This window comes from Phocoena sinus, chromosome 1, assembly GCF_008692025.1.
Source record: "Phocoena sinus isolate mPhoSin1 chromosome 1, mPhoSin1.pri, whole genome shotgun sequence".
Classification (NCBI taxonomy): Eukaryota; Metazoa; Chordata; class Mammalia; order Artiodactyla; family Phocoenidae; genus Phocoena; species Phocoena sinus.
Window position 1 is genome coordinate 141534989 of NC_045763.1, and position 23753 is coordinate 141558741.

The 23753-nt window shown below is 37.3% G+C and overlaps 1 protein-coding gene across 1 annotated transcript in view; it reads left to right on the forward strand.

Moving 5' to 3' along the window:
- HMCN1 (hemicentin 1) overlaps positions 1-23753 on the forward strand; it is a 521707-nt gene that overhangs the window by 120723 nt on the left and 377231 nt on the right. Inside the window, exons 3-4 of the mRNA XM_032606174.1 lie at positions 6119-6277; positions 7084-7206. Of these exons, the coding sequence (XP_032462065.1) occupies positions 6119-6277; positions 7084-7206 (282 nt within the window). The remainder of the gene's footprint in view (positions 1-6118; positions 6278-7083; positions 7207-23753) is intronic.

The window sequence follows — 23753 nt, forward strand, 5'->3', positions numbered from 1 at the left end:
CAACTTTTGGCACTTGTATTTTCAGGAGACTTAGCTCTGGAATTTTGCTACTTGAAATGAGATGGTCCAGGCTTGAGCAAAGCTAAGACTTAATACAGCAAGTGTGTCTAGATTGTGTCAGGATTGCTTTGCACAGTCTCATTCACCCATTTACCCACTATTCATTCATTTACCCATTCATTCATCAAACAACAATGGAACACTTACTAAGTTCCCCAAGGAACAGTGATCTAGTGGGAGGAAGCACATAAGTTATACGTACAAGTCAGCAAATGCTATAATAGAATGAACAATATTCTGTGGGCATCCAGAAGAAGGAGAATCTTTCTTCTGCTGCTTTTACATTGTCCCTGACAAGCTGCTTGCAGCCACAGAAGTAGATGAAATAAAATGCCACACTGCTGTTTGTGTGACGCCAGGCAGAATTGAGTTCCTAATCCCTGCTCTTTCACATACTGGTTGTGTGATCCTGGGAAAGGGGTTTTCAAGATTTAGTGCTCTGTCAATAAAATATGCTAAAAGTGATACCTCCCCCATCAATTGATGTAAAGCGTAAATAGCGGAGCATGTGTGACAATACCGTCTCAGTGCTTGGTGCACAATTGATATCCATTGAGTTAATACAAGTAGAGTGTCATCACCAACAAAGTATCAGTTAAATAAATGAGACTTTTCATAGATTCACGTTCATCTATTCTAAATTTCTTCATCATAGGTGTTTTATAGAATATTATTTTACTTTTCCATTTGGTATTCAGGTCAAAACAGAAAATGTTAAGACTTTTAAAGGACTACTTTTTTTTTTTTAAGTTTGGAACTAAACACTTAAAACAGTTTGTTTTTATAATTTCAGTCACAATCCCATTGCACTAATTTTATAATCTGTACATGAGTTTGACCCAAATTAACCTAAAGTGTCCGACTTTGTTAGGCTTATTTATGAGCGTGGACATTTTGACAGTGGTTCTCAGTCCTGTTCTGACAAATTTACCTTTTAGCTAAATTTAATGATCAGAAGATCAGTTAATGATTTGGGAAACACTATTAGCCAACCTGTGAGTTAAGTTTCTAAGATATTTTATATGTTTATGTAAATATATAAAAACTTTATTATAAACTCTGTGTGTGTGTGTATATTTAAACAAAGTAAGTGATTTATAGATTTTTGGAGTAGATTTTAGCTTGATTCCTAAACCTTAGTAAATTAAAACAACTTGAATTTTTGTTTCTAATAACTTCTTCCAGGAAGCAAAGTTCACGGAAGACTTTTAGATCAAATCAACAGCTTTACAAATAATAGTCTAGAATGAAGCCTACATAACTAAACCAAACATCATTCTAAAGCAGTGCTGTCCAATAAAAGTAGAATGTGAGCCACATATGTAATCTTAAAAAACAGTTGAAATTAATTTAAATAATCTAACCCATTATATCTAAAATATTATCAATTTAACATGTCATCAGGATAAAAATCAGTACTTCAGTTTTCAAATTTAAATTTTAAAATAAAATAAAACATTCAGTTCCTCAGTTCCACTAATCTTATTTCAAGTGTTCTGTAGCCACATTGGGCTAGTTAGTGGCTACTATAGTAGATAGCACATATCTGAAGTCTTCCCTTTATAGATCATTTTAATGGTTATTTATGATTTAAAATGATGAGAAAATTAAACTCAAGTATCAGAGAGGGACCTTTATAAGGCTATAACATTATATGTTAACTTCTTTTGGAAAAAAGAAACTTATTTTTCTTTTCAAGAACCTACATGTACAATGAGATAGGCAAACTTCCAAGGATTCTAGTGGTCTTTAGAGTCTACTCCTGGGTGATGTTGAGGGATGAGCATCCCGAAGTTCTCTTAGAGTAAATTTGAATGCAAGTCAAGTGGCTCAAAGATTGTTCTCCACTCAGTAACTGGACAAGATTTATCATTCTTGCCATTCCTAACAAATATCTCTGAAGATGACTTAGCTGTTCTGATTTTTGGCCCACAGACAGATGACTTCTCCTAGCCCCTTGATACTAGGTGACAATGAGCAAAACGCAATTCATCTCTCCAGAGAGTTATTTACCACAGAGCATTATTGTGTACTTGGCCATTTAACAAATGCTGTGGAGTAGATAACTTATATTGTGATTCCACTCAGGTGCACAATGTCAAGTGCAGGTGAGAAATTGTTTTTTGCTTAAGCTTCTGAAAATACAGTAGGAATCTAATACATTTTTGAGCAGTCCAGAGTATTCATTACAGATATACAGAGTTGGCTACAAGTAACAATTATTCCTATCCAACATACTAAAGTTACCAATGTGCCCAGTAGCTATTTCCCACTTTCCTAGCCCACAAATGCTCACTCAGGGGCATTTGCTGCACACGGTAATCCCTCCAAATAACTGTTATGCCAAGGAAAATATGTTTCATTATTAAAGAATAAAGCAAATTAGAGTACATCTGAAGAGTGAGGAAGTATATCTGAATGGGAGAAAAGAGAACGTTTTAAAGAGGGGAAGGCATATTATCTCAACCTTGGAAGAAAAATAATTCAGTTTGACAAATATTTACTCAATAATTACTGTATGTCAGCAAATGCTATGAACTGAGTTCTCAAGGATTTAGCACACAGTTCCTGCCATCAAATAGCTTACAGAAAATGGGAGATTTTAGACATGCATACATCGGTAAGGAATGTTTGATGGTGGAGATGCAGCAGTAGAAAGATTACTTGAATGAAAGTACTAAAGGAATTAAGATGTGAAGCAAGGGGCATAGTTACAGAACAGGAAATAGCCTCAGATTAAAGGAAGCAATTTTTTTCTTCGAGTTTTATTGAAATATAATTGACATACATCACCGTATTAAGTTTAAGGTGTACAGCATGATGATTTGACTTACATACATCATGAAATGATTATTGCAGTAAGTTTAGTAAGCAGTCATCATCCGATATAGATATAAAATCAAAGAAATAGAATAAAAATTTTCCCCTGTGATGAGAACTCTTAAAGTTTACTCTCTTAACCACCTTCATATATAACACACAGCAGTGTTCACTATATTTTATCATGTAGTACATTGCATCCCTAGTACTTCCCTTACTGTTAACTGGAAGTTTGTACGTTTTGACTGCCTTCAGCTAATTCCCCCTCCCTTTGCCTCTGGTAACCAAAATCTGATTTCTTTTTCTGTGAGTTTGTTTTCGAAGTATTATTGACCTACAACACAGTTCCTGTTACACAACGTATTAATTCAATATTTCTGTACATTTCACAATGATCACCAAGTCTAATTACCAAGGAAGCAATTTTTGAAGAGGGAGCATCAGGAGATAGAAAGCCAGAAAGATAATTTGATCCAACACAGTGGTTAGTGAAAGATTTTAACTAGGAATGTGATATAGACAGCTCTTTACTTCAGGAAGTATAAAGTTTGGTGGTAGGAAGAGCAGATGAGATAGGAGGCTATACTTATAATAAAATTAATGATAAGAAGAGTGAATTGTAGGAAGTAAAGAGGAAGGGAGGGGACAGATTCATGATGGGTGTAGAAGGAAAATGGTTTGACCACTGATTAGGTGAAGAAAGAGGGAGGAGTCAAAGATGACTCAGGATTTGAACTGAACATCTAGGCAGATGGTACCATTAACAAAAATAGGGAAGATATGGTTGGGGAAAATACAGTGAGTTCCATAGTAGATGCACTGAATTGTAGACACCTGTAAAACGTCTAGGAGTAGATGTCTAACAAGCACTTGTAAATAGAAAATTGGAATTTGGGAGATGAGTACAGTCTGAGGATACAAGTATACAAGTTTTTGAGAACAGTATTATCTGTTAAGCTAGATCCTGTGAAAATGCACATAAGTAAAAGAGGATAGGAGATATTTACTGAAAAAATAGAAGGAACTGCTAACTCAATAAAATTTCTGGGAGTCGATAACTGTTATCTTCTCGAAAGTTACTGCAGTGTCCAGCCCTCTACTATTAAGAAAGTGGCATAATATTTAATGGGTGTCTCAACTTTAGAAGTAATTTGTAACAGTTGGTGCTCAGTTCCAACTCATTGAATAAATGATGTTTAAAGGCTGTAAGTACTGAGTGGCATCCAGTGCAAGAAAAGATTCTTCAGGTGGTCCAGGCTAAAGTGTAAACAATTCTAGTGCTTGGTTCTTATGACCCTGATTAGATCTGTGGTGCTCAGGGTATCTGTATCAGAATCAGAGATTGTTTGGAGCCTAGGGAAAGCCCCAATAGGATAATCAAGTAGAATCTTCAGAGTTTAAAGGTAAAACCTTATCCCTTTCATCAAGTAATTATTTTCTTTTTGAGAAAGAGCTCTTACTCACTGGGTTCTAGTGGACTGTGGAACCACAAGGCCCCCCAGGATCCCAAGCTGCCCTGCTTTTTTATTTGATTGTCTTTTCTAGGCATGAGTTCCTTAAGGACAAGATACTTTGGCTTATTCATCTTTGTGTACCTAAATCCTTGCAGGGTGTTTAGCAGTTATTCATTGCTCAAAACATATTGGTTAAAAGTCCATTTCCTTGGCCCTGTAGTTATTGACATCTGCTAATAAGGAAAAAAAATACTGTAATATATTATATATATTATAAATATAAGCATATTAATAATAGATTTTTATTTATTTATAACAGGAAAATTTGAAAGAGAATTAATATTTAACAATAGAGAAATGCCTGACTAAATTATGGGATGTAGACAGAATATTATACAATCATTAAAACCTGTGATTTTGAAGAACATTGATGACATGATAACATAAGCAGGATATAGCTCTAAATTTAAAATATAATGTATAAAATGGTAATTACAGCATGCTCACAGTTTTATCTATCAATACACATGTGTTGGAAGGAAATAAGTGTGACAAGAATTCCTCTTAGGGTGAGGGCTATTTTTGTTTAGGAAGGTATATTGAGCCTAATTGAGTACAAAATAAAACACAGAGATCATGTGTTAATAGTAATAATGAAGCAGAGTGAAAAGAGTGACAGAGGGGGTGTATTTTACATAAGGTGGTCACGGAAGGCTTCTCTGATAAGTCACATTTGGGCAGAAACTTGGGTATAGGAGATGAACCAGTGTGTGTGTTTGCTGGTGGGAATGATCCAGTAAAGACAGAATGTTTGACAATGGAGTGGGGAGAAGGGACAGCCATAGGAGCCATGTCCTTGACTAGGCCCAGGTGAGAAGTTAGCCTAAGCTGTGAGTGTAAATGATTCCTTCACCATGAAGGCAGGGCATGTGCCTGCTTTTGCTGGACGTTAATAGGTGTCGGTGTGGGAGTTTACGAAAGTTCTCTTCTGATTGCTTCTATCTTCTCAGTACAATAGAAGAAAAGTCATCAAATAAGAGTGAGAAGGGATAAGAAAAGAGGGAATGTATAAAATAGTCATGTGTGAGAGTGGGAGTCAATCAATATTAGTTAAAAAGCATATAACAATTTCTATTATTTTCTGTATTTTTGGTGAATTTTTATTATTTTTTTTCTTTTCCTGACTCTTTTAAGTTTAGTTTATTTACTTATTTTTATTGAAATACAGTTGATTTACAATGTCGTGTTAGTTTCAGGTGTACAGCAAAGTGTACTTAGATAATCTCGAGTTAGATAATCTTTACTTAGATAATCTCGAGTTCGATCCATGTCGCTGCAAATGGCATTATTTCATTCTTTTTTACGGTTAATATTCCATTGTATATACATACACACCACGTCTTCTTTATCCATTCATCTGTCGATGGACATTTAGGTTGCTTCCATGTCTTGACTGTTGTAAATAGTGGTGCAGTGAACATCGGGGTGCATGTATCTTTTTGAATTATGGTTTTCTTTGGATATGTGCCTAGGAGTGGGATTGTCGGATCATATGGGTGAATTTTTAATTTATGCATAAGTACAGGTTTTTCTAACTCTGCATCACTTTATATCTTTTCCATCTCCTTGTAACCAAAGTGGTTAATCCAGTGGCAAACTGACAGAAAATAAAAGTGAAGACAACCGCTCAGTTCTAGAGCTCCTACAGCAACTTGTAATAATAACTAAGGTATCTCTTTTCTGCTAATGAAATAATTGACTTTTTTCTCACTGCTCCTCAACAGGGTGGTGGTGATTGTCCAGAAATGAGTATTGGAGCTATAAAAACTGCCTTGGAAATTTCTCTTCCTGGTTCTTTCATCTATGTTTTCACTGATGCACGGTCCAAGGATTATCGGCTCACCCATGAGGTGCTGCAGCTTATCCAACAGAAACAGTCACAAGTGAGTAGGAATCAACTCCCCACCACTGAATTTTCCATCTGAACACAGCTGTAAGAAATACAAGAGATTGCCTCCCCTCCCTGACTATACTATGTGTGACAGATGTCAATAATTACAACTATTGATCCATATATATGGACTCCAATATGTATGTGTCATTTAATCTAAACATGTTAAATGGATATGTGATATTTGTATATAGCATATGAATGCCTTGTTTCATAATATGGAGAAGAAATGATTAGGGTTTAATTAAGATGCTCGTTACCATCTTATCCTTATAACTGACAAAAACATAGCCCTGACAGAAAAGGCCTGTATTTCAAATATCGCCTCCTGTGTGGAATCTTGTCTGAGTCAGTTACTCATTGTATCAGTTAGCTATTGCTGCATAACAAGCTGTTCTTTCAGTGACTTAAAACAATAATCATTTATTTCTCACATGTTTGCAGGTTTCAGTTTTGCTAGACTATGCTTGCTCACTTGTGTATCTGGGCATAGTTTGGGTTTGGCTTATCTAGGTGATCTTGGGGTGACTTGGCTCTGCCTTTCAGGTTTCTCAGCCTCTTTCTGAGACCAGGAAGCTAGTTTAGGCATGTTCTTCTCATGACCAATGCAGAAACACTAGAGAGCAAGTGGAAATACCCAAGGCCTCTTGAGTTCAGGCTTAGAACCAGTAGAATGCATATCTATATCTATATATCTTCCACTTGCTTGGTAGTATGTAAATACATAGTAAGTGCTCAATAAGTATATATTGATTTCTGAGAACCCTTTAAACTATCTTCTTTTTTCAAAAATCATAGGTGGTATTTGTGCTCACTGGAGATTGTGATGACAGGGGCCATATTGGATATAGAGTCTATGAAGAAATTGCCTCTACAAGTTCTGGTCAAGTGTTCCATCTGGACAAAAAACAAGTTAATGAGGTCAGTTTAATAAAGTGGATCTACTTTATTACCAGCTACCTTACCAACATCAGTTAGGCAAACCTAATTGTGTCAGTTTTGATTTCAGAAACAATTCAAACAAAAAAACATTTTCCCCCATTCCCCACAGGTCAATAAAGTCATTAAAATAATGTGGAGAAACATAGATTTATCTGGTATTAATTTCTAGACTGTATTATGCTATACTGATAAATTATTTAGATTTAAGCATACATTTATTTAAAATGCATTTAGTGGAACTTGAAAATTTTTGTAGTTGTTGTTTAGTAAGGTCAGTTTGTATTTCTGATGTACAGCTTTTGGATAGCTGGTAAAATGAGGCTTGATTTGACTTTTACTTGACTCATTTTACATTCGTTTATTGAAGTAGAATATAAAAAAGTGAGTTATTAAGCCAAATTCTAATGAAGTTTGATCTCTAAGATTAAAAGTAAAAAACTATAACTCAGTAACTATATACTTATCTAAAAATGTTTATGATAATAAAATCTATAACTTATATGCTAAGAAAATCTTGGTGCTTTCTAAAGAAGTGTTTGAGATATATTGAACTGTCATGATTATTTCTTTCTTTTTGTTAACCTTTCCTTGACCTTACTTGTGATGATAAAATATTGTTTACTTATTTATTTGGCTCCCACTTAAGTTTCTAGGAACATGCCAGAACAAAGATAAAATTTTACGTGGGTATAATTCACGTTTGATTTGATGTGGTCAGTGTATCGAAAAAATTCTATTGTTTTTTGTTTGTCATTACTGCAATTAGTATTATTTTTTTTTTTTTTTTTTTTTTTTTTTTTTATGCGTTACGCGGGCCTCTCACTGTTGTGGCCTCTCCCGTTGCGGAGGACAGGCTCCGGACGCGCAGGCTCAGCGGCCATGGCTCACGGGCCCAGCCGCTCCGCGGCATGTGGGATCCTCCCAGACCGGGGCACGAACCCGTGTCCCCTGCATCGGCAGGCGGACTCTCAACCACTGCGCCACCAGGGAAGCCCTGCAATTAGTATTATTTAAAATTTTTCTTAACAATTTTTCAACTATTGGTTGAAAGATAACAAGCATGATTGACTGTATATATATATATATATATATATATATATATTCACAGATACTTAACACACATATATATATGCACATATATGTAGATATATGTTTGTGTGTGTATGTTTTCTTTTTTCCTCTTTCTTTTTTTTTTTGGCGGTACACGGGCCTCTCACTGTTGTGGCCTCTCCCGTTGTGGAGCGCAGGCTCAGCGGCCATGGCTCACAGGCCCAGCCGCTCCGTGGCATGTGGGATCTTCCCAGACCGGGGCACAAACCCGTGTCCCCTGCATTGGTAGGCGGACTCTCAACCACTGCACCACCAGGGAAGCCCTTTTTTTCCTCTTTCTTTGTGATCTAATATGTGGTAGATATTTAAGTTTCTGATGTGAGCTAAAAATATGGGTTTCTCTTTGTAGGACAGGATTTTATATATATATGTATAAATATATGTATACATATATATAAAACCTGGAGAGTGTTATGCTTAGTAAAATAAGACAGAGAAAAACAAATACTGTATATTTTCACTTATATGTGGAATCTAAAAAAAATAAAACAAACAGATGTAACAAAACAGAAATAGACTCACAGATACAGAGAACAAATTATTGGTTACCAGAGGGGAATGGGTGGGGGAGGGGGCAAAATAGATGAAGGGGTTTAAAAGGTACAAACTACTAAGTATAAAAAAAATAAGTTTTAAGGATATAATGGACAGCACAGGGAATATAATCAATATACAGGTTCTGTGAATTTCATGACAAACTTCCTTGTCTTGAAAGAAGTGGTTCAGTAGTCCTCTTATAACTAAAGAGTTCCTATTACATCATGGTGGAACTAATAGGACGTTGCGTATTTCTAAAATAAACATTTTAGCAAAAATATTTTTTATTAATATGTGATATACAAACCTGGGAGGTTACTTTAGTCCAAATGTTTTTTTTTCTTGCAAGAAACAGCCTTAGAGTGATATGTGGCTTGAGTCCATATTGTGTCCACTGTAGTGATCCAGAAATGCCTGGGCAGGTCTGACAACTATTCAACTTCTGAGCCCTTAGCAGTTATTTGAATAAACATCTGCATGAGAATTTGGGAGCCTGGGAAGAGAAGAGTTGGAGAAGAGTGCAGGACCATCTCAGGAACTGGGTTTCTTGTCCCATCCCATACACTGTGCTTGACCCTAATGACCTCACACTGGCCAGAATGGACATCGTCAAAAAATCTACAAACAATAAATGCTGGAGAGGGTGTGGAGAAAAGGGGACCCTCTGGCACTGTTGGTGGGAATGTAAATTGGTACAGCCACTATGGAGAACAGTATGGAGGTTCCTTAAAAAACTAAAAATAGAACTGCATATGACCCAGCAATCCCCCTATTGGGCATATACCCTGAGAAAACTGTAATTCAAAAAAGACACATGTACCACAATGTTTATTGCAGCACTATTTACAATAGCCAGGACATGGAAATAACTTAAATGTCCAACAATAGATAAATGGATAAAGAAGATGTGATACATATATACAATGGAATATTACTCAGCCATAAAAAGGAACAAAATTGGGTCATTTGTAGTGATGTGGATGGACCTAGAGAGTGTCATACAGAGTGAAGTAAGTCAGAAAGAGAAAAACAAATATCATACATTAACACATATATTGGAATCTAGAAAAATAGTACAGATGAACCTACTTGTAGGGCAGGAATCAAGACGTAGATGTAGAGAATGGGCATGTGGACATGGTGGGGAAGGGGAGAGTGGGACGAATTGGAAGATTAGGTTTGACATAAATACACTACCATGTGTAAAATAGATAGCTAGTGAGAACCTGCTGTATGGCACAGGGGGCTCGGCTCAGTGCTCTGGGATGGAGGGGAGGGAGGGCCAAGAGGAAGGCGATAGAGGTATACATATAGCTGATTCACTTCATTGTACAGCAGAAACTAACACAACATTGTAAAGCAATTTTACTCCAATAAAAAAAAAAAAGGCCACTATTTGAAGTTGCTTTTTAACCTGGAATTATGTAAGACTCTGGAGTACAGTCAGTATCATCAGCACGAAGTAGGGCATAAGTGAGGAAAAGCAACATTCTCTCTTGCATCAATGGGGATACCATCTGCTTAGGGGGTTGTGAGGCTTTTGGGAGAAGTGGCAGTGGTGTTCAACGTAGACAGATGGGGCATTGCTGCCAGCAGAGGATACCCAGTAGACAGGGTGGTTCTCAGCAGAAGGTACTAGAGAAGAGGTGAGAAGAGACATGGCCGTGGTCAGCACCTAGAGCATTTGAAAGAACCGTTGCTTGAACCTGCTGTGAGCAGTCAGGCATAACTTGGAAGTTCTCAAAACAAACTGGGTAAACTTTTAGGGGGAACCATAGGACTTTTTTAGGAGTTGGGCCATAGAGCTAGAATATAACCTCGTCTGTCCCATAAATGTAACTCTATATTCATATACTCAGAGAAAATTGATTTATGCAAAATTGAAAATACTGTTGTTAGGACTTCCCTGGTAGTCCAGTGGTTAAGAATCTGCCTGCCAATGCAAGGTACACGGGTTCGAGCCCGGGTTTGAGCCCTGGTTCGGGAAGATCCCACATGCTGCGGAGCAGTTAAACCCATGTGCCACACCTACTGAAGCCTGCACACCTAGAGCCCATGCTTTGCAACAAGAGAAGCCACCACAACGAGAAGCCCGTGCACTGCAACGAAGAGTAGCCCCTGCTTGCCACAACTAGAGAAAGCCCGCGCACAGTAACAAAGACCCAATGCAGCCAAAAATAAATAATAAAAATAAATAAATTAAAAAAAAACAGAAGCAGTATTGTAACAAATTCAATAAAGACTTGAAAAGGAAAATGGTCCACATCAAAAAAAAAATCTTTAAAAAAAAAAGTAAAGAAAATACTGTTGTCTTAAATGGAGAATATGAGCCCTACAGAGGTACAGGCTTACTTATTAAGAAATGGGGTAATGCATATTTTTTATAGTCCTAATAATTCTGACAATTACCAAGTAATTTATAGGAACAATTAAAATTTGGTGTGAATTACAGAAAATTTTATAGATATATGTATATAACATAAATTTAACCCACTGGAATCTTAATAGTGTTTTTCTCCCAGATCATCAACTGATATTTTGATCTTTAACTTTAGCTAGGTAGAAAAGGGCTAGCAAAAAGCATTGCTAAAATCGTCCGTTTTTATAAGCTGGAGTTTGATGCCAACGGGGACGGGCTTTAATTCATATGTCAACCATAGCATTTCCAATCTGCCTTCCAGGTTGTTCAGGAAAGGTCACCTCATATACTTTGTGCCACTGAGATGCAGGGAAGTTTAGCTAAGGGTATCTTGGAAAAGTTGTCTTCTAGATATTGTCCTGCATGGATGTGAATTCCAGATCTGGTACAGGCATCTTCATAGAAGTCTGAGGATGAAACAAATACAAGGGGAAGGAAAGAGCTAAGCAAATCCAGAGCCTTTGGCTTAAGTCAACACTCAGACCATCCTACCTCTAAGCCTCTGAATCAGGGAAGTGATCTTTTTGTTTAAGCCAGTTAGAGTTGAGTATTAAGTTACCTAAAGATAAATGTATTCTAACTGATAAGAATTCTATATTTCTTTGTGACATGGTCTCTGTAAGTCCCAGTTTCCTTGTTTGTAAAATGAGGATAATAGAATTATACACTTCAGGAAGTTGTTATAAGATTAAATGAGATAATGCATGTAAAATGTTCTACACAGGTCTGATACAGGGTAAGTGCCCAATAAATGTTAACTGGTATTGTTACAATCCTCATAATGTTGTTATTTTGCTTTCAAAGTGGGGAAATTGTGCCACTGTGTTTGTTAGAAACCAGGTGGCTAGTTGTTGGTTGCTGGGAAGTAAATTCGAGTCTAGGAAAAGGCTGGAGAGATGGTTCTTTTTTGATGTGTGTGAAAAAAGGTACTGTGAGGGGTTACTGGAATTGTATGAGCCAATATGTGCTTTAAAGCCACCAAAGTAAAAGATTTTGTTAACAAAAAGCAGAGTGACAGTGTTAAAATTGGATTTGCAAAATTTTTAGCATATAATTTAGCCATTTTTCTTTTCTCATTGTTCCAGATTCTCCTATTATATAAATATTTTAAACTCTAGAGAATATAGATGCTTTAATGATAACTGCACATTTAATAGATTTAAGAACTGCAGTGAAGCCATGCCCGCACTGAGTCCTTTCATTTTACTAGAGCGATTTTTCATCTACTGTTTCTAAAGGAATCTATAGAGTATTATGCTTTTACTCTCTTAACCTTGTTCACCAATTTCCTAACCTAGTGGGATATATTTTGTATCAACTCTCTCTTGAGATAACTTGTAGTTTTTTTCTTTCTTCCTGTTCTTTTTTTAAAGAAGATCTAGGTATCTTTCATCTTTTTTTAACATAAAAGAGAAACCAAAGTAAAGAAATTATTTGGCTGAACATCAGGGGCATATAAATCATTGTATGGTATTACAGTTTGGAAATACAAGTTAAGACACATCTAAAGAATGTACTTAAACCATTCACCTTTGAAGATGGAAAGGAACTAAACGGACTAACTCTTTCATTTCTTTGTAAACTGGGTGATTGTCAATGATCTAATTAATGCTTCCTAGGTTTAAGCAAAGTCCAAGTTTGAAATCTCAAAGTTACCCACAGATATTATACTCTTGTGTCCAAGAACCTAACACAGAAAAATCCATTATCAAATGGATAATTCACTTGTTCTGAGTTTCCCCATCCTTTCTCTCCACCTCTCTCAACTCGTGTCTTCAAACATCTCCCCTTCCAATCCCCCCACCCCACATAAAACCTCCCTGGATGTCCCAGACTTGTGGATTGGTTTTATTTCCCACTTCTAAGTAATGCTGGCTAGCTGGCTATGTTATATCAGAAGGAAATTTTATCAAATAAAGAAATAACTGTCAAGAAATTTATAGTTTTTGAAGGAGGTCAATGATGATATTTAGAAGTCCCATGAGAATGTATCTTAATGACTATCCTATCATATAACTTGCAGGTCTTTGGTGTAGGATGTTTTAGTTCCAGCGTTCCTTTTTAACACCTAGTGCTTTCTTCTAGAGTGGTTCCCTGTGCTCCTCTGTTTGGCACGGGCATACTCCTCTCGACTGTCACTCTCTGTTAGATGTGAAAGACTCCCACGACTCTTTCCTTTCTTTGGTGATTGCCCTGTGATTAAGAAAATAATACCAGATCAGAATGATTGTGTGCTTGTTATCGCCATTCAACAAGAGTAGAATTTTATTTCACTTCATTTCATTTCATTTCACTTAATCCTTACCACAGCCTATGAGGAAGGCACCATGATCATCACCCTCTTTTCACAGATGAGGGAAATGAAGCATAGGGAGGCAAAGCAGATTGCTCAGGGTTAAACTGCTGCTAGCTGCTAAGTGTCTGAACATAGGGGGCGTATGCATTCTTTCTCCCGAGACTGCACCCTTAACCACTGTGAGTCCTGCCTCTGATTTTGTCTTTTGTTTTCATCAGAGGATGCAGTTTTAACAATACAGTGACACATCAGAGATTCCATCCCCATTCATTTGTTCAGCAGATGTTTGGTCTACTTGATGCTAGTCACCACACTAAACACCATGGGAAAGCAAAGACTAACAGATGCTGTCCTGATTTTCAAGGAGCCTAGAGGAGGAAAGGGGATGTAATTACACTACAGGGTGACAATAGATGATGGATACCATCCCAACTCCTCAACCAGCCAGAGATTTCACTCTAGAAGGACTGTGGGTCTCATTGAAGACCAGGGCACACACTCTGTTCCTCAGGGTCCTAACTGCTGCATTGGCCAGTGGAGTGAAGAGAGGGCATCTAATGCCAGATTCTCTGGATTTGAATCTTAGCTCCACCACTTACTAGATTCATGGCCCTTAGTTATCTACCTCCTCTGTGCTTCAATTTCTTCATTGATAGATAGGATACATATAATACCAACCACATAAGATTAAGCAAATAGGGAAATTTCAGTAGTACCCAGCACATAATAAGCCTTTGAAAACATTTTATGTTTATTTTTTAATGTTTGTTTTCAAGTAGCAAAACTGCAGACCCCATTCCCCCCGTCCTTTCTGTGTCTTAACAATAGACTTGAGCATCTGATCTAAATTTACTACCGTCTACCTTATAAGTGGCTGGAAAGGCACTGAAAGGGTGTCTACTTTTCTCTGAATATGTGGCAGGGTGGTAAAAGTCCAGGACATTAGGAATCTCCATTCTAAGTTCTCCTCCCTCCTAGGCAAGACCAACCGCTGCTAAAGTCAACATGCTCTGGGAGTTTACCATCAATTTTCTTACAACAGCAAGGAGAGAGGAGAGGTCATCCCAGAATTTTTCTCTAAGAATGATTAAAGAAGCAGGATATCAGTAATCATCTGGGCAGAAAACAGATGGCTCGCTCAACAGGGGCAAAAGAGAGTTTACTGAATAGCAGATTACCGAGGTATGGGTAGGCCTAAGGGCAGCCAACAGGGAATGGTGAAGCACTAAGAGTCCAGCAACAATAGAGGAGAGAGAGCTTGGACCAGCACCCAGGGAGATCAAGGCTAAGGACCTCTGATCGGCAAACTGCAGCCCTGGAGGATGGAACCAGGGGGATAAATACCCAGCTCCTCTTTATCCCTTTCATTTCACCCAATCTGATTGGAAGCTGGGCCACTGATCTTGGGTGCCCTCAGCCTGAAGCGATTTGAAGCAGGATTTCGGTTCCCGACCGGAGATTGAAGTCAGGCCGTGGCAGTGAGAGAGCTGAATCCTAGCCACTAGACCAGTGACAAGGCCCTGGCCGGTACAGCTTTGCAGAAAATGAATTTCCGCAAAGAAACAGAAAGTAGTGAAACAAGTCAAGTGTTTATAAGAAGGAAAAAGAATACCTGTGGATAGACACACGGGCGGACTCAGAGAAAGAGTCGCGCCCTCTTGGTAGTTTGAATCACTCATTTGGGACCTTTATTCCAGGTTTCCTTTGGCCAATCATCTTGCTTTGTCTGGTTCCGAGTCCGTATTTGGTTAATCTCTGGGTCCTCCCATGTGTGCGCGCGCATCTCTTAGCCAAGATGGATTCTAGCTAAGAGGCCTATGAGTAGGTTGACATCACTCCCTTTCTGACCTCCAAGGAGCCTCTCTGCTCATGTATAGTCGGGAAGGTTTCCTTGACCTCGAGAATTAGAAATATGTGGTCTCTATGGGCAGGGCTTAGCTCCTCCCCCTCTTCATCTTGGAGTATCTGTCCACAGGGAACAAGCTGCTAAGCCTGGGGCCCATCTATCTCCTGCCTCAAGACCAAGGAGCCCCTAGTGAGGCGGTCCATAAAGATCAGTATCCCTGGACACAGAGCCTAATGGAGAAAGGCAGAGAATGGATCTGGAGGGGCAAAATGAAAGTATCCAGCACAAGCAGTATTGTGCAGTAAAGACTCCAGGCTCTGGGACTGTGGCTCATATCCCAGCCATGTGACATTAGATAAGTTACGTAGTTTTTCTGTCTCAGTTTCCTCATCTGAAAATGGGGAGAATGATGGTACCTACCTCATAAGGTTATTGTATTTAGAACATACCAATAAATATTAAATGTTTTTATTTAGTGGTACATGTTAGTCAAAACATCCCACCAACAGTTGTATAATTTTTCCTAAAACAAAGAAATATATATTTACTGTCCATCTGTGTTGAGATGGCCAAAGGCAGCATGCTGTGATGGGGCTTTAGAATCGGGGAGATCTGGGTTGGAATGACTTCTCTGTCTTTAAATAGTTGGACAACTTTATGTAAATTTATATAACGTCTCTGAGACTGTTTCTTCATGTAAAAAATGGCATACTAATTAACTCACAGGATTGTTCTGAAGCTTAAATAAAATAAGGAATACGTATAATAAGCTGAATAGAGTCTCAGGAAAATGGAAATCAGCGAGCCTGGAGGTCCTCTGATGCCAGAGAGGACCTATGGTTTTGCTTTGATTGTAGGTCCTGGATGACCTTTTTCTGTGGAGGGCTCAGTGAGCCCCACATTTACAAATAAATACCTAAGGGAGAATGGACTCAGAACTACTAAAGACTGTAAGATGCTCAAACATTTACAGTTTCCTTGTATTTGTCATGTTTCCTTATTTTCACGTTGCAGTAAAGCCTTTTAAAGGTAAAGGATTTAACTCCTTATTTTGGGAATAATAATAACATTGATTATAGTCATAATAATATAGGTCAGCCTTATAGAGTGCTTATTTTATTGCAGGCGCTATGCTGAGTGCATTCCTTTAATCATCACAGACATATGGACAATAGATAATGTTTTGAACAATAAATTATGTGGTTTTTTTTCCCTAAACAAATGGAAACAAAGTACACATGGCTTCATTTACCCATATCAGTGACCTATAAAACACTAGTAATAATAATAACATGATAAGCACTCTATAAGAAGCCCCAAGCAGAATAAATCCCACTCCCCTGGGAGTCTTCCTGGAGTCAGCATGTATAGTTGCAGCTACTGAGAGGAGAGGAAAGTATGCAGAGTCCCTGGGTGTCCTGCATGGTAAGATGAGGGGTGATTGGCTGGGAGTAGTATCCTGGAGCTGAGAAATAGGTCCATGGAGTTCTTCTAGAGGAAGACAGAGCAGATGATCATCTTTCTGTCTGTAACATGAATTGAGACTCTAAGATAAAGAAAACATCTTTATTTTTTTCCACTAAGGAATTTCCAATGGGAAGGGAAGAGTTGAACTCACTAGATATTTCAGAGGAAGTAACTAAAGCGGAGGAAAATGAAATGACAATCTTGTAACTGATCGGTGCAAAATACCAACAACCTGGCAACAAAAATCCTCATTGATTAGAAATTACTGGATGTGTTTCTCTTGCTAGTTTCATGCTCCTTTTCATAGGGGTCAGTATTGATATTAGAAAAACTGTATGGAGGCTGATGTTAACACTGCATACACGCCCCATTCATTTGTAGGCAACTTTGTGAAATAAAAGCAAGCCTAAGTTGGTTTTGATTGTCAGTGTAGCAATATCAATAAAAAATAAAATCTGTAGAATTGTATTGATCGATTCCTAAAAATCAAGTACTAATTACCTTAAAACCAGTGAGAATAGAGTAGCATGTACAAATTTAAAAGCAGCTGTGACTCTGTCCATTCCCACATCTTCATGGAAATTAAATGCAGTGCATCTCCCCCTGCCAAAAAAAAAGAAAGAAAAAAGAAAAACTGTAAGCTTTGCTGGAGTATGAATTCAGCACAGCCGCTTCCTGCAATTTTGGCTAAAGCCTACTTGTGACTAGAATTCAGACCAAGAGTTTTCTTTATATGCGCTTAATGATGAGACTCTGAAACTCAGGGTTTTGAACAGTTAGCGCTCTGAAGTGAGGCATGTGCCATTTTGTTTTCCTCTATTTCAAGTTTCACTCCAGACATTATTTCAAAAACATAACCTTATTGCTGACCTTGAAAATAAGTAGAAATGGGTGTTTCCTCTGAAATTTGAAAATGTATCAGAGACAATTATAACATCTAGAAAGCTTCAGGAAATTTATGAAAACAAGGCATAAGTGTTTCCACTTATCCCTTCTTTGAATTCACCTAATTAAATGTTGCAAATGAATTGGAGAGCTCAGACCTCGTACTTTAAAATAATACAGATGTCTCTACATCCACAAAAATACCAAAAAAGGAATACGTACCTTAGTTCCAGTGGAATGATTTCTTCCTCTATTACTATGCTAAGATTGACATGTCATGAGTGTGTGCTGGGAACTAATGCTCCTGTAGTTATCACTCCAGGGCACCTGGGAGTGCTTTATAGGTCACCAGTATGGTTAAATGAAGCCATATGTACTGTATGGTTCCGTCTGTTTAGAAAAAAACAAAACATAACATAATTTATGGTTTAAAAAACTATTTATTGCTCAATAGACCTCTGAGAAAGTGAACAGTTTTTCAAAATGACATTTAAAGTATACATAATACATAATATTCCTTGCAAGTGGAAAAAAAAAGACTGTTCTCAATAGAATCTTATTTAGGCAAAATATACCGAGTCAAATGGAGCCCTTCTGCAATGGGAAATAGTGGGGAATAGCGAGTGTTTAAAAGGATACACTCTGTAAAAAAATGGGAATTCCATCTTTCATTTCATGGTTTCTTGTATATAGTGGCTCTGGGAACTATTTGAAGTACTAGTTACAAACTGTGGCAGTACATTCCATAAGGGCCGTGGGAGTCATATCCACAAAACAAAACTCACTAGTTATGAAATGTGAGTTTCAATATGAAAGTGTTCCAAAGACAGTCACGATATTTGACCCCTGGTATTACTTGTCTACAAAACTCAGAACAGAATGGATACAACTCACTAAAGCGTCTTTCTAAAATACCAAAAAGCAAAGAGAATGCCTGAAAAAATATTTCTCTCTCTCTCTCTCTTTTTTTTTTTTGTAAATTTATTTATTTATTTATGGCTATGTGGGTCTTCGTTGCTGTGCACGGGCTTTCTCTAGTTGCGGTGAGCGGGGTCTACTCTTCGTTGTGGTGTGCGGGCTTTTCGTTGCAGTGGCTTCTCTTGTTGCGGAGCACGGGCTCTAGGCGTGCAGGCTTCAGTAGATGTGGCACGTGGGCTCAGTATTTGTGGCTTGATGGCTCTAGAGCTCAGGCTCAGTCGTTATGGTTCATGGGCTTAGTTGCTCCGTGGCATGTGGGATCTTCCCAGGCCAGGGCTCGAACCCGTGTCCCTTGAATTGGCAGGCAGATTCTTAACTACTGCGCCATCAGGGAAGCCCTGAAAAAAATATTTCTTAAAGAAAAAAAAATGTTATTTAAGAGCAAATGTTAGCCAATAGGTTACATGCATTCAACAGGACCAAAATAAATAGAAAAAGAAATAAAACTGTTTACTTAGCTGACTCTATTTTGATTAGAAGCTGAAATAAAATATTAATTTTGACTATGAGTTGTCAGTTTTAACTAATCAATCAATTACTTATATAGCTAACTCTGGATTTGCAAGAGTCTTAACTATCAAAAAATTACAGTGTCAGACTCAAAGTCTTTGAAAAATTTATTCAGATCTGCACTGACTTGAAAGAAATGATCTTTTATCTCCATTTAGAAGGCTTGGTCTTTATTTTTATTGGAGTTGTGATGGAAACTAAAGGTTTGAGTTGAGAAAAAAAAATGTCCCAAATGCTTGACATTTAAAAGTGAGATTACTAATTAGCCTTTAAAGTCATCGACCATGATCTCTTGAAGAGTTCCTGCTGGGAACCACAAAGGAACACAAGAAAACATGAAGAAAATCTGCAGTGTTGAAGCAAATAAAATTCTATTGAGGCATTTTCAGAGAGCCTCAACAACTTGGATGTTTCCCTTCATATTTTATCTATTTAAATTTTAAAGGTTCCTTTTAAAGTTTTTTGTTTAGAGAAGGCATATGTCTGTGGTAAAATAGTAGGCATGATTTCTCTCTTTACAAACACACACCAGAGTATATCTGATCTTACATTAATTCAGAAAGAACAAGAGATTTAACACATTTAAGAGTTTATATACCTGTTGTTTCCAAAAATATTGTATTTATGTATTGTAAAGTTTTTATATCGTTGTGAAGAAAGCAATTACAAAACAAGAAGGATTTACTGTATAATAGCACAGGGAACTATATTCAATATCTTGTAATAACCTATAATGGAAAAGAATCTGAAAAAGAATATATATATATATATATGTTTATATATATAACTGAATCACTATGTTGTATACCCGAAATAACACATTATGAATCAACCATAGTTCAATTTAAAAAATTAATGGAAAAAAAGAAAGCAATTATCATTTAATCATCCAATCTAGGAATTATTAAGGGCAGCAAGTTTTTTGGGGTTTTTTTTGGTGGAAATTGAGTGAAATCATGTGCCCAGATTATTTTGAAAAGGACCTAATCTTGAATCTTGGGAAGAAGAATTTTGGAATCTTAGTCCTTTATTTCCCAGAAGGCTTCTGAATGTGTAGGCCAAGTGCTCCATCTGACCAAGAAATCTGTGTGACCAGGATACCAAAAGTTAGTCTTTAGTTTATCATAGAAGGGGGGAAATAAGAAGGTCTGGGTACTACATATATTGTCCAGGTCAAGAGGTACCTACTGCTAGTATTTTCCTTTAATAATGATAATTAAATAATTTGGCCCAAGGTAATTGACTGTTGCTAATCTCTAGATATAGAAGAGTTTATATAATCTTCTAATTTTCTTTTTTTAATTACCTATCCAGAAGTCCTGTTATATAATTACTATTGATCTGAAAGAAAAAAGTCGTAACTTGTGGACTAAACACATTAGATAAATATTATTTTACAGTTGCAAGAAAAGACTTGGTTAGTACCTTTGGCAGAAATAGTTGTATCAATTAAAAGTAGCTTAATACCTCTGGAGAAAACATATGAATTTGCTTCTTTGAAAGGCAGTTTAAAGGATTTCATGTACAAAGAATGAAGAAAACCCATGATTTTACTTCTAATATTTCTATTTAATAATAAACCAACAGACAACTTTGAAATCAGTAGGCTTATTTAGTGAAGTGGTAAGAAGTTCCATGAAGATATTAGGTTGCAAGTGCTCTGTAAATGCCAAATATATATCATGATTTATCCTTATTTGCACTTGTTTCAGCATAAATTAGAAATATTCGTCAGGGGCAATCTAATTTTTGCTTCTCTTCTGCCGTAGCAAAGAGGAGATGAAACAGTTAAGAGTCAAAGCAGAGGAAGTTTTATATAAGAAATTTCCTTATGATCTAGGGTAGATAAATGGAAACAGAGTCCATGCTTCATATATTTTCCAGGTTTCCTTATGCATCCCTGGAATGAGCCAACTGTAATAGGGTTATAAAAGCAAAATCTTTGAGAGATGGTATGAGCTACTTTTGAGAGCTCCCTTGTTACATCTTGGACGTGATTTGGCTTTGTGGCAAAAATTACAAATAGCTTTTCTCTTTCTTGCTAAAGGCCCCAGAAGAAAACTGTATTTTAAGGTCATTTACCATACAATTTAAACAGCTGTGGTGTGAAGGAAAAAAATTTTCAGAATCCTTGATTATAATTTTAAACAGGTACAAATAATTAATTTACTTTAAAAATATCATTGTTGGGATATTTTATCACCTTTAACAATTATGAACTTAGGAAAAAACACATAGTCTGGTTAAACCATGTAAAATTTGAAAATTTCTTCTGGGAATAGGAAGTCCTCGGCATTAGGGAACCCATTTGTGAACCTTTGCCCATTGTTCAAATAATATTTATTAAATTAATATATTAACTCAATAATTTGATAATGAATTTTAAAATTTAATAAATTAATAAAAACAAGTAATTTAAATTATTGTTACTTCAAATGATCATTAAAATTTTATATGTTAGATTACAGTTTTAAAAATACATTGATCATTTACATATATATGCATATTTCTAGAAAAATTGGAAAGGTCATACCCAAATATGTTGATGGCAATTATGGGACAGGTAATTTTAATATTTTTTTGCTTTATGTGCTTTCTTGATTTTTAAAATAATGAGTATGTATTATTTTAAAAACAAAAGCAGTGAAGGCATTTTCACTCAAAAAAGAAAATTTCAAATGCACTCAATATATTTACAGACCAGGTTTATAGACAAGGCTCTATGCTGTGAGCTATGGGGATGCAAGGATGAATCACACCTAGACCTAGTGTCTAAAGATGCCAGATTCTGGAATCTAAGAGGAGAGGGATCAAGTCTTGCTTATCCAAAAGCAAAATCAAGACCCAAACTTCACCTTCTAAATTTTGCTTCTTCGTTCTTGAGGGATAATTACTTCTTTTGTCCCCTCCTACCTATTTATTCTGGCATCTAATTTTCACTCTCTGTACCCAGTTAGAACTGTTCTTTTCATGTAATCCAAGACTGTAGCCTCTGTCCTCATTCTTTGTAAAAGGTGACACTGCTGATCGTTTTTGCTTTTTTTGCAACCCTCTTGCCCTGAGCATCCATGATATGATTGATGTTCTTTCCCAGTGGATCTCTGTTCCTTCTCTGTCTCCTTTACTGGTACTTCTTCCTCCTGTTATTCTAAGTGTCTGTGTGCCAACCTTGCCTAGCCTCTGAACATACTCTTTCTCTTGGTTTTTTTTTTTTTTTTTTTTTTTTTTTTGTGGTACGCATGCCTCACACTCACTGTTGTGGCCTCGCCCATTGCGGAGCACAGGCTCCGGACGCGCAGGCTCAGCGGCCATGGCTCACGGGCCCAGCCGCTCCGCGGCATGTGGGATCTTCCCGGACCGGGGCACGAACCCGTGTCCCCTGCATCGGAAGGGGAACTGTCAACCACTGCGCCACCAGGGAAGCCCTACCACACTTCTTGCAGTCATCCCAGCCCAGGTGGCCTGAGTCATCCTTGACACTTTCCCTTCCTTTGCTGTTCACATTCAGTCAGTTATTAAAATGCTTTCCATTATATTTTCATACTAGCCTTCCCAGTCAGTGCATGCTTTCCTCACCTCATGGCTCATTTAGTCTGTGGCCATGGGTCATTTTTACTCGTCTCTCTGTCATTCTCTTATTTATTTATATCTTCGTTCTTTGCTTTATTCACTTCACTCATTTATTCATTCAACAAACAATGTTGAGGCCTACCTACTATATGTTAGGCTTTAAGGATTCAATTTTAAGCGAAAATAGATGTAGTACACATTCTCATGGTGCAAAATGGTTTTAGAGAGAGCAACTAAGTATAGAGACTGAAGGATTTAGAGCCTGTGGTGAGGAAGTAAGATGTCTGGAGCTGCCCTAGTTGATAGCCAGTCCCATGATGTGTCTCTGGGGGTTTGTGGCTGAAATGAAGTAGTGATGTGGTTATAGGAGACCAGGAGTCAGCAGGGGACAAGTCATCTGTGTGAATGTGGAAATCACTGTGGTGACAAGGCTTGGGATAGAGAGAAAGACAGCAGGCCAGGTGCCAAAGTCTTCAATAAGTAAGGACCAGCAGCAACAGAGCAATAAAGATGGATTGATGTAGGTTTCAAAGGAGCAGGGCTTTATTCAGGGCGGGGAAATCAGTAGTGAGGAAAGAGAAAGCTGCCTCACGTCTCTAAAATGTATGGGGTACAGGAGAATGAACAGCCTTCATTAAAGAAAGTTATTGGAGAAGAAACTAGCCTAAGTGACATATTTCCCTTGAGGTTAGGAAGTACCTTGAATTTTTGGTGAAGACTGGAAGTAAGGGAGTCCATAAGTGAAATGGAGTTTTTAGAAATCACAGTGGAAGCTTTGGGCTAGAAAGATGAGTGAAAAGTTAATGGGAAGAAAGCATAGAACAGATTGAGGGTGACAGAACAAAAAGAGACTGATAATTGAGGGGACTTCAATCCTAGAGGATGACTAGGTTTAATGTAGAGTGAGC